Source organism: Trachypithecus francoisi, unplaced genomic scaffold, assembly GCF_009764315.1.
Source record: "Trachypithecus francoisi isolate TF-2019V2 unplaced genomic scaffold, Tfra_2.0 Lachesis_group13, whole genome shotgun sequence".
NCBI classification, from domain to species: Eukaryota; Metazoa; Chordata; class Mammalia; order Primates; family Cercopithecidae; genus Trachypithecus; species Trachypithecus francoisi.
Genome location: NW_022681458.1, coordinates 38,981,843 through 38,992,212, shown reverse-complemented (window position 1 = coordinate 38,992,212; position 10,370 = coordinate 38,981,843). Strand labels below are relative to the sequence as shown.

General features: G+C 49.1%; 1 protein-coding gene across 2 annotated transcripts in view; it reads left to right on the top strand.

Annotated features, from left to right (window-relative positions):
- Positions 1–8,885: 8,885 nt before the first annotated feature.
- Positions 8,886–10,370, top strand: part of BMPR2 (bone morphogenetic protein receptor type 2) — a 210,406-nt gene continuing 208,921 nt past the window's right edge. Inside the window, exon 1 of one of the 2 annotated variants that reach the window (XM_033230678.1) lies at positions 8,886–9,502. In XM_033230678.1, the coding sequence (XP_033086569.1) occupies positions 9,427–9,502 (76 nt within the window). In that variant the 5' untranslated portion in view covers positions 8,886–9,426. The remainder of the gene's footprint in view (positions 9,503–10,370) is intronic. The other variant, XM_033230679.1, reaches the window with a different exon arrangement.

Below are 10,370 nucleotides of genomic sequence, written 5' to 3'. Positions count from 1 at the left end.
CAGTCTCACTCTGTCACCCAGGCTGGAGTTCAGTGGCACGATCTCGGCTCACTACAACCTCTGCCTCCTGGGTTCCAGCGATTCTTGTGCCTCAGCCTCCAGTGCACCACCATGCCTGGCTAATTTTTTTTGTATTTTTAGTAGAAATGGGGTTTCGCTTTGTTGGCCAGGCTGGTCTGAAACTCCTGGGCTCAAGTGATCCACCGTCTTCGGTCTCCCAAAGTGTTGGGATTACAGGTGTGAGCCACTGCATCCAGCCTACTTTTCTTTTTTAATTCCAAGCCTTAGTAAAAATCTTAACTACATATGGTATAACTTGGAGATAAATGAAGGGTCCTGTATCTACTCTTTGAAGGAAAGTAGAGCTCCATGTTTGAAATCAACAAGGAAAATGGCCGGAGCCGGGTGCGGTGGCTCACGCCTGTAATCCCAGCACTTTGGGAGGCCGACGTGGGCGGATCACCTGACTAAGGAGTTTGAGACCAGCCTGACCAACATGGTGAAACCCCATCTGTCCTAAAAATACAAAATTAGCCGGGCGTGGTGATGCATGCCTGTAATCCCAGATACTCGGGAGACTGGGGTAGGAGAATTGCTTGAACCTGGCGGGTGGAGGTTGGGGTGAGCGGTGATTGCGCCACTGCACTCCAGCCTGGGCAACAGAGCAAAACTCTCTCTCAAAAAAAAAAAAAAAAAAAAAAAAAAAGCAAGGAAAAGCTCTTACAAGACACCAGAAGAGAAGTCAACAGCAAATAAGTAAATTTGTGAAAAATAGAAGTCCTCCCAGGCGCGGTGGCTCACACCTGTAATCTCAGCACCTTGGGACACTGAGGTGGGCGGAGCATGAGGTCAGGAGACCATCCTGGCTAACATGGTAAAACCTCGTCTCAACTAAAAATACAAAAAAAAAAAGGCCGGGCGCGGTGGCTCAAGCCTGTAATCCCAGCACTTTGGGAGGCCGAGACGGGCGGATCACGAGGTTAGGAGATCGAGACCATCCTGGCTAATACGGTGAAACCCCGTCTCTACTAAAAAAATACAAAAAACTAGCCGGACGCGGTGGCGGGCGCCTGTAGTCCCAGCCACTCCGGAGGCTGAGGCAGGAGAATGGCGGGAACCCGGGAGGCGGAGCTTGCAGTGAGCTGAGATCCGGCCACTGCACTCCAGCCTGGGCGACAGAGCGAGACTCCGTCTCAAAAAAAAAAAAATTAGCTGGGCGTGGTGGCATCTACCTGTGGTCCCAGTGACTTGGGAGGCTGAAGCAGGAGAATTGCTTGAACCTGGGAGGTGGAGGTTGTGGTGAGCTGAGATCTCGCCACTGCACTCCAGCCTGGGTGACAGAGCCAGACTCCGTCTCAAAAAAAAAAAGAAAAATAGAAGTCCTTTTCTGTGGTCTTTCAAATGCTTGGGAGAAGCTGGGTTTTCCTGTTGTCAGTCACTCAGGATGGGAGGTTCTGATGGTTTTATTTTGCTCTTGAAGAAAAGGGTGACCCCAGAAGCTAGGTTAACTAAAATTTCCAAAGTTAGAAGAAAAGGGAAGGAAAGAGATGAGACAATCAATCTAGGTTTTAAAAGCAAGGCTCTTTTTATTTGTTTATTATTTTTTAAAAGCTTTGTTTTAGTAAGACAGAGAATTAGGTTGCTTTCAGGCCTAAAGGATGTCAGGGAGGTAAATCTCTAATTCTGTTTTCTCTGTACTTCCCAACTGGATTTTCTTCTCTCCCCACAACTATACCTTGATTTTCCAAAATGAGACAATGCCCTGTCCGGTTTCTCAGTTTTAAGCCTAAAGATAAAATTCTAAAGTTTTTTTTTTTTTTTTTTTTTTTTGAGACGGAGTCTTGCTCTGTCGCCCAGGCTGGAGTACAGTGGCCGGATCTCAGCTCACTGCAAGCTCCGCCTCCCGGGTTGACGCCATTCTCCTGCCTCAGCCTCCCGAGTAGCTGGGACTACAGGCGCACGCCACCTCGCCCGGCTAGTTTTCTGTACTTTTTAGTAGAGACGGGGTTTCACCGTGTTAGCCAGGATGGTCTCGATCTCCTGACCTCGTGATCCGCCCGACCCGGCCTCCCAAAGTGCTGGGATTACAGGCTTGAGCCACCGCGCCCGGCCTAAAATTCTAAAGTTTTTAAGCAGCTTTTAGTTGTTTGTTTTTCTGACCTGGAAAGGTGTCCCAGGGCTAACTTCTATATTGTTTTTCTGCTAGAGCTAAGAGTTTTTCTTCTATTTTTCTTTGATGCCACCCCTTTATGATCATGAAGTTTGTTCTTAGAAGTAGTCAGTATTGGCCCGGCGCAGTGGCTCACGCCTATAATCCCAGCACTTTGGGAGGCCGAGGCAGGCGGATCACCTGAGGTCAGGAGTTTGAGATCAGCCTGGGCAATACGGTGAAACCCCATCTCTGCTAAAAATACAAAATTACCCGGGTGTGGTGACACATGCCTGTAATCCCAGCTACTCGGTAGGCTGAGGCAGGAGAATCGCTTGAACCTGGGAGGCAGAGGATGTGGTGAGCCGAGACTGCGCCGTTGCACTCCAGCCTGGGCAACAGGAGTAAATCTCCGTCTCACGCACACACACACACAAAAAAAAGAAGTAGTAGTCGGTATTTCTGAGCCCAGGTAATTCCTACATATCCTCATTTATTTAACAAGAAATTGGCCTTAGTCCTTATTTCAATAGTTGTTCTAATAATCTGCTTAGTGCCCCTCTGTCCCCTCTTAAAACCAGGACCAGTCCTCCAACTCAAAGCAGAGATATCATCCATGAGGGGCTATAACACATAGTGAAGATCAGTCTTGGCAGATGCTGTTAGTCTGTCCTCTTGGATTTCTGTGTTGTATCTCCTTTATTTCCTGCTTCCTTACCCCTATCAGGAAAAAAGTCCTACTTATTGGGGTTTTGGTGATTAGAGTATTGGGGATTATTTTACCCTTGGATACTATGTTAGTCATTAGGGCTGTTCACAAATATTCAGGTTCTCTTTCTCATGACATGGTAGGATTACATTTTCTGCCTTTTTTGTTTGTTTGTTTGAGACTGAGTCTTGCACTGTCTCCTGCGCTGGAGTGGAGTGGCGCAATCTAGGCTCAATGCAACCTCTGCCTCCCAGGTTCAAGCGATTCTCCTGCCTCGGCCTCCCAAGTAGCTGGGATTACAGGCACCCGCTACCACGTCCGGCTAATTTTTTGTATTTTTAGTAGAGAAGGGGTTTCACCTGTCTCGAACTCCTGACCTCGTGATCGGCCCGCCTCGGCCTGCCAAGTGCTGGGATTACATGAGTGAACCACCGCTCTCGGCCTCTGCCCTCTTAAAGTTAGGTTTGGCCATCTGACTTTGTTGGCCACTAAAATATGAGTGGAAGTAAAGCACACTGCTTCTAGGTGGAAGCTTTTTAATGGCTACAGCAAGACACTGCAACACTAGCAATTAAATTTTATGATCCCTATTGTGGCAATTTGGAAAACATGTCTCAGTGAAGACTCTACCAATCTGGGGACCTCAGTGATTACAGTGAGAGAGTCCATGCAGCGGATGTTTTGCTGAGCTCCCCAGATCCACTCTTTAGGTCTGAAGCATTCTTTCTCCCAACTGCTAGAACTGCTGGTGGCTGACAGTGCTCAGCTGGGTCCCTCTCTGGGGGTAGCTGTTGGCTAAAGAGAACTCTTTTATCAAAGGTCACATCTCTTTCATATGTGCAGCCCACATCCAGTGACTGGTTGGTGTGAACGTATAATTTAACTGGGTTTTACCCAACTTGATTAGGCCGTCTGTCTAATGCTGGATTTCCTACTCCAAGGCAGCAATCAAGGAGCCTAATTTATCAGCATTCTTGAGGGACTTTTTCCCTAGATGTACCCCACTGAAGGAATCTTGAATGAAAAGCTTGCTGGGTTTGGGGGGTCTTTTAGGTGTACCTTAAAGTGTTAGCAGACACAGATTAGGACAATGCTGAAAGGCCAACCCAGTTCCAGAATTCCTGCAGGATTGGTTGATGCCTCAGTTGCAAATGTGTTGCAATTCAACTTCTCCCTCTGCCCAGTCTTGCATCCGTCAATCCCCACAGAGGTTGTGTTCTTGCCATCACTAGGTAATAACCTCCTGAATACAAATTTCAGAGTTTCAGTGTCTATTTCCTGTGAACTCAAGTTGCGATGGGTCCCCTGATGACTTATATCAAACATATAACGTGTGAGAAATAAACCTTTATTGCTTGATGTTGAGATTTGGGGAATGTTACTGTAATTTAGCCCATCCTGATTAGTACAGATGCCAAACCTCACCTGCATCACCAGTCCTTTGTTCTCAGCTGAGCTTGACTTACATCGTCTACATTGTCTGCCTTTTGTCGTGGACAAGTTTCCTGCCAAGTCCTAATTCTGTTCTTTGATGTTCTTTCTCACTGTAAGTGAACAGCCATGTCCCAACTGAGATATCACAAGAAGGAACAGAAAAGGGAAGAGGGTACCTACCTAGTTGTCTACCTACCAAGTCAGTGGCATGTGTTTTTTCATGTGAATTTCCTAAGACCTTTTCTGTGTTCTATATAATTTATTATCCATTTATAACATGTACAGTAGTCCTCCCTGCCCCTTATCCACAAGGGATTTGTTCCAAGACCTCCAGTGGATGCCTGAAATTACAGACAGTACTGAACCCAATTGCTGTAAACTGGAATACATTTCTATAATGTCTTCTACCCACAAATTTAATGCCTTTTCCATCTTAACTAAGCAATTATTATGCACTGTGGCCATCACTTTTGCAGTTTGAGGTGTGGCAGCAAAACTAGCCTGAATTTATTTTTTCTTGACAATTCAGTTTCACAGATAGAATTTTTTTTTTTTTTTTTTTTTGCCAGAGTCTCTGTCACCGAGACTGGAGTACAATGGTGCAATCTCGGCTCACTGCAACCTCCACCTCCCGTGTTCAAGCAATTCTCTTGCTTCAGCCTCCGGAGTAGCTGCTGGGATTACAGGTACATGCCACCATGCCCAGCTAGTTTTTGTATTTTTAGTAGAGATGGGGTTTCACCACGTTGGCCAGGCACGTCTTGAACTCCTGACCTCAAGTGATCCTCCCACCTTGGTCCCCCAAAGTGCTGGGATTACAAACGTGAGCCACTGTGCCCTGCCAAAGATTCATCGTTACCAGCGATCTTAGCAACCTCAGCATATAATTTTTTTCCTTCCTTATTAAGTCAATAACTCTTTTTTTTTTTTTTTTTTTTGAGACTGAGTCTCGCTCTGTCGCCCAGGTTGGAGTGCTGTGACATGATCTTGGCTCACTGCAAGCTCCACCTCCCGGGTTCACGCCATTCTCCTGGCCTCAGCCTCCCAAGTAGCTGGGACTACAGGCACCCGCCACCACGTCCAGCTAATTTTTTTGTATTTTTAGTAGAGACGGGTTTTCACCGTGTTAGCTAGGATCGCCTCGATCTCCTGACCTCGTGATCCGCCCGCCGCCTCGGCCTCCCAAAGTGCTGGAATTACAGGCAAGAACTCTGACATTTTAACTTCAGGAAGCACTTTATAGCTTCTCTATGGCTGAATTGCCAGCATCACTATTCTTGTGCTTTGGGGCCATTATTAAGTAAAATAAAGGTTAGTTGAACACAAGTACTTGGATACTACATACTGCCACAGTCAGTCTGATAAGAGACTGCTACTAAGTGATTAAGGAGGTTATAGCGGATACACTGTACAAATGATGATTCACATCCCAGAAGGACAGTGTGGGATGGCAGTGATTTCATCACAGCTAGTTAGTAACAGTACTCAATTTAAAATTTATAAGGCCAGGCTCAGTGGCTCAAGCCTCTAATCCTAGCATTTTGGGAGGCCAGGAGGGCAGATCACCTGAGGTGGGGAGTTTGAGACCAGCCTGACCAACATGGTGAAACTCCGTCTCTACTAAAAATACAAAACTAGCTGGGTGTGGTGGCGCATGCCTGTAATCCCAACTACTTAGGAGGCTGAGGCAGGAGAATCGCTTGAGTCTGGGAGACGGAGGTTGCTGTGAGCTGAGATCAGGCCATTGCGCTCCAGCTTGGGCAACAAAAGAGAAACTCCGTCTCAAAACAAAACAAACACTTATTGTTTATTTCTGGAACTTTCCATTTAATATTTTCAGACCGTGGTTGACCGCAGGTAACTGAAACGGTGGATAAGGGGGAACTACAAAAAGCACACTTAATGTTTCTTGGAAAAAACTCTTAAGTAAGTAAAAATTGAACGAAGTACTTGATCTCAATTTGAGGAAGATAAAAGTGTACTACGAATTAATAAACTTTCTGCACCTCTAACATACTAAAATCCAATTTCTCTGAGTGCTAGAAACTCTCTCTCAGTTTTTGAAAGACAAATGCTAAAACAATACCGGTTTCTAATTTAGACGTTTTGGGCAAAACAAAATACAGTAATAAAGCTAATGAATCGGTAGGGTGCGGTGGCTCACGTCTGTAATCCCAGCACTTTGGGAGGTCGAGGCAGGTGGATCACCTGAGATCAGGAGTTCGAGACCAGCCTGGCAAAGATGATGAAACCCCGTCTCCATTAAGAATACAAAAATTAGCCGGGTGTGGTGGCGCCGCCTGTAATCCCAGCTACTCGGGAGGTTGAGGCCGGAGAATTGCTTGAACCTAGGAGGCGGAGGTTGCAGTGAGCCGAAATCGCGCCACTGCACTGCAGCCTGGGCAACAGAGCAAGAGTCCGTCTCAATAAATAAATAAATAAATAATACCTAAATAAATAAAGCTAATGAATCAAAGCATATGCTCTTCATCTTTTTAAGGGATTTTACTAGGTAGATTTTTTTTTTCTCTGTCTAAAGGGTAAACAGTATAAACATTTCAACTAAAAAGAGTCTTAGAATCTGGAGTTGGTATTGCTACAACCCCTAATTATGGAAGATGTTTAGTATAACAGAACCAGTTTAAGGAATGTGGAGATTTATTTACATCAAATTCAGATAAAGAGATAACAGCAGACTCGAAGAAGCAAGCAGAGCATGACTTAAGGAGTCTATGACTGTATCTGTAGAACTGCCCTTAGCCTCAATGAAAGATCAGCAAAACCAGCCTTCAGCATAACCCTCCTGCCTGGTGGGAGATGGGAAGGCCAGACTTCACCCCTCAAGATCGCCCTCCCACGCGCATTTTCCACCTCGCAGCTAAGAATTCAGTCCAGACTTCCGATCATGGCGCCACGCACGTCACCTTCTCCCCTCGCCGCGGCAAAATCCCACCCACGTCGGCTGACCCCGCAGCGGGGTGTAAGGGCGGGAGGGATGCTGGTCGCTTGTACAAACCAGATCGAAAAAACGCACTACACAAATCCTTGGAAACTGCGGTACCAACGGGATCTCCTCAATTACTTGAGTGCAAAATGATCCCACTCTCTATCCTGACATAACTCTAGCTCAATTTTCCTTTCACGTGCCCTAAAAAGCCCTCAAGGCCCCCAGCCTTGTGAATCCAGGCCCTCTCTCGGGGTGGACACCGCGCTGCACGGACAGACGCGCGCACACAGCGGGACGATTTATAGAATTAAAAGTCTTTTTTTCTCTCTCTGGCTTCGCATCCTTGCAAATACTCAATATTCCTGTCAACTAAGAAGGCTAAGGGAATGGGCGGTTGAGGAAAGCAGGACGTCGATTACAGCAAACACATCAAAGGGGGGGGTCTTTCCAATTCCGGCTTTTGTTTGAGTCAGAGGGGAGCCTGAGGAGGCCAAGGTCTCCGGTTCTGGGAAAGGCGGGTCCATTCGCATTCTTTGGGCTGCGGAGAGGGAGGCTCCAGCGCCGTGAAACAACAGAGCGCAGTTCTGCCCCTCGAGGCTTTCCTCCGAGAGTACTGAGGAGAAGGAGACAACTCAGTCGGGAGAAAATCTCGGAATCGGAGGAGTCTGAACGCCTAACAAAAAGATGTGGCCACCCTCTCTTAAACAAATACACGAATGCCAAGCCATGCACGTTTGGAAGGCATGTGTGTGTGAAGGAGAAAGGCCACCGCTGCCCACCGCAGCCCCACCCAGCCATCGGCCATTCAGGGGACAGACGTGCTGCGCTGGGGCCTCGGAGCCCTCAACCAGCCCGGGACGAGGGGCGGGGCCGGGCGGGGTCGTGAGCGCGCAGGCGCAGTGCGGGCTTCATCCTGCCGCCGGCGCCGCCGCCGCCGCCCGCGCTGCACCACAGGCCAGAGACAGACAGGGCCGGGAAGAGCCGGAGACTGAGGAGGAGGCGGAGGCGGCGGCGGAGGCGGGGCGACTCCGGTGACCGGGAGCGCCGCAGACTGGCAGCTGCGGCGACTCCCCCCTTTGTGTCTGGTCTGCTCGGAGCCACTGGAAGTGCTTTCCGGAGGGACGCAGGGTGTCTCGCCGCCTCACTGCCCACTCCCTTCCCCGGCTACCTTCATCCGCCCTCCCGCCGCCCCCCGCCCTCGGTCCGCGACGCCCGAGCTCCTCCCGGAGCCCAGAGCTGCGGGAGAACGAGGCGGTGGCGGCGGCGGCGGCGGCGGCTTCCTCGGGGGGTTGTGATTCGCTCACAGGAGCCATTGACGGGAGAAGACGAGGCTTTCATGGTGGAATTTACCTCAGGCAAGATGGAGCGGCAGGAATAAAAAAGCGAGGAAGGGAAGGGAGCGCCGCCGGGAGGGCTAGAAGGGGCAGCTTCTCGCACCCCGTCCGCCCGCGGTCTCGGGGAGCCCGGGTCGGGGCCGCGACCCCTCCCCTCCCCCGCTCCTACGTTTCCTCAGCCTTCGCCAGGGCCTCCCCGACCCGCTCACGGTTGTTCCGCGAAGGCGTGGGGACTGTGAGCTTGTCCATGGAGGCAGGCACCTTTTTGGATCCAGTCAAGGAAGAGGATTTGTTTTCGAAATCAGAGTGAAGGAAGCACCGAAGCGAAACTTAAGGAATCCTGCCTTCCCGGAGCCGCGGGCGATGCGACTCGGGCTGCCGGGCGCCGCCGCCGCCGCCCGCCCGGCTTCGTCCTTCCCGATAGTCAGGAACTAGTTCTGACCCTCGCCCCCCGGATCCGGATCGAATCCCCGCCCTCCGCACCCTGGATATGTTTTCTCCCAGACCTGGATATTTTTTTGATATCGTGAAACTACGAGGGAAATAACTTGGGAGATTTCTTCTTGGCTCCCTGCTTTCCCCACAGACATGCCTTCAGTTTGGAGGGCCGCGGCACCCCGTCCGAGGCGAAGGAAGACCCCCAGCCGCAAGGGAGAGAAATGAAGGGAATTTCTGCAGCGGCATGAAAGCTCTGCAGCTAGGTCCTCTCATCTGCCATTTGTCCTTTCAAACTGCATTGTGATACGGGCAGGATCAGTCCACGGGAGAGAAGACGAGCCTCCCGGCTGATTCTCCGCCTCTCTACTTCCCATATTTCTTTTCTTTGCCCTCCTGCTTCTTGGCTGGCCCAGGGATGACTTCCTCGCGGCAGCGGCCCTGGCGGGTGCCCTGGCTACCATGGACCATCCTGCTGGTCAGCACTGCGGCCGGTGAGTAGCTCCGGCCGGCGCGTCCCGGCCACTTCCCCTGCGGGTGGCGAGGGAGGGAGCCCGCAGAGGCCGAGGCCTGTGCTCGCCCTTCGTCATGCGTCCCCCCGATCGCGGAGCTGCGCCCCGGTGCCGGCGCGCCTGCCCCATGCCTTCCAGGGAAATCGACTTTAATATTCCTGTGTATTTTCCTATCCCCACTTCCATATTCCCACCCCACCCCCCTTCACGGGGTGAAAAAGACATATTGGGTGTGGTATCTTGACATTTTTAGCTGTGAGGTAATGCAACGATTAAAAATAATATTTTAATCACCAGTGAACAGTGTCTATTACGAGATCTCTGGAAACAGACCTGTAGATTTTTAAAATTATTATTATAAAGAAGCGGTTTTGGCTTACAGTAAAAAGAACATCAACTAGAGAACACACACTTGAACCTTATTTTGAGATTTAGATCACTCTGGGAATCCATGTTCCTTTCATTATTTAGAAATGTTACCGAATGAATAGAATAAATGTTGAGGAAGCCGGAACTGTGAGATTCTTGATATATTGCATTATACGGTTTGGTAAGTTTACTGTTAGTCACCTGGCATCTATCTGTTGGCTTTGCTGTCGAGACAACTTTGACCTGACATTATTAGACTTCTAGGAGATTTGACTCCGAAAGTTCTTTGACATTTCATTAAAGTCTAAAGGGTGGTAGTCATCCTTTCTTTTGGATATTTTCATTTCAGTTCTCAGAAACCTTAGGAAAAAGACCTCATCTTCTATTTACAACTATTTTTTCAAGCAGTCTTTTGGTGATTTGCTTTTAGAAATTTTGAGGAGTGAATTCTACGTGTAACTCGTACACTTGGTTTATGATG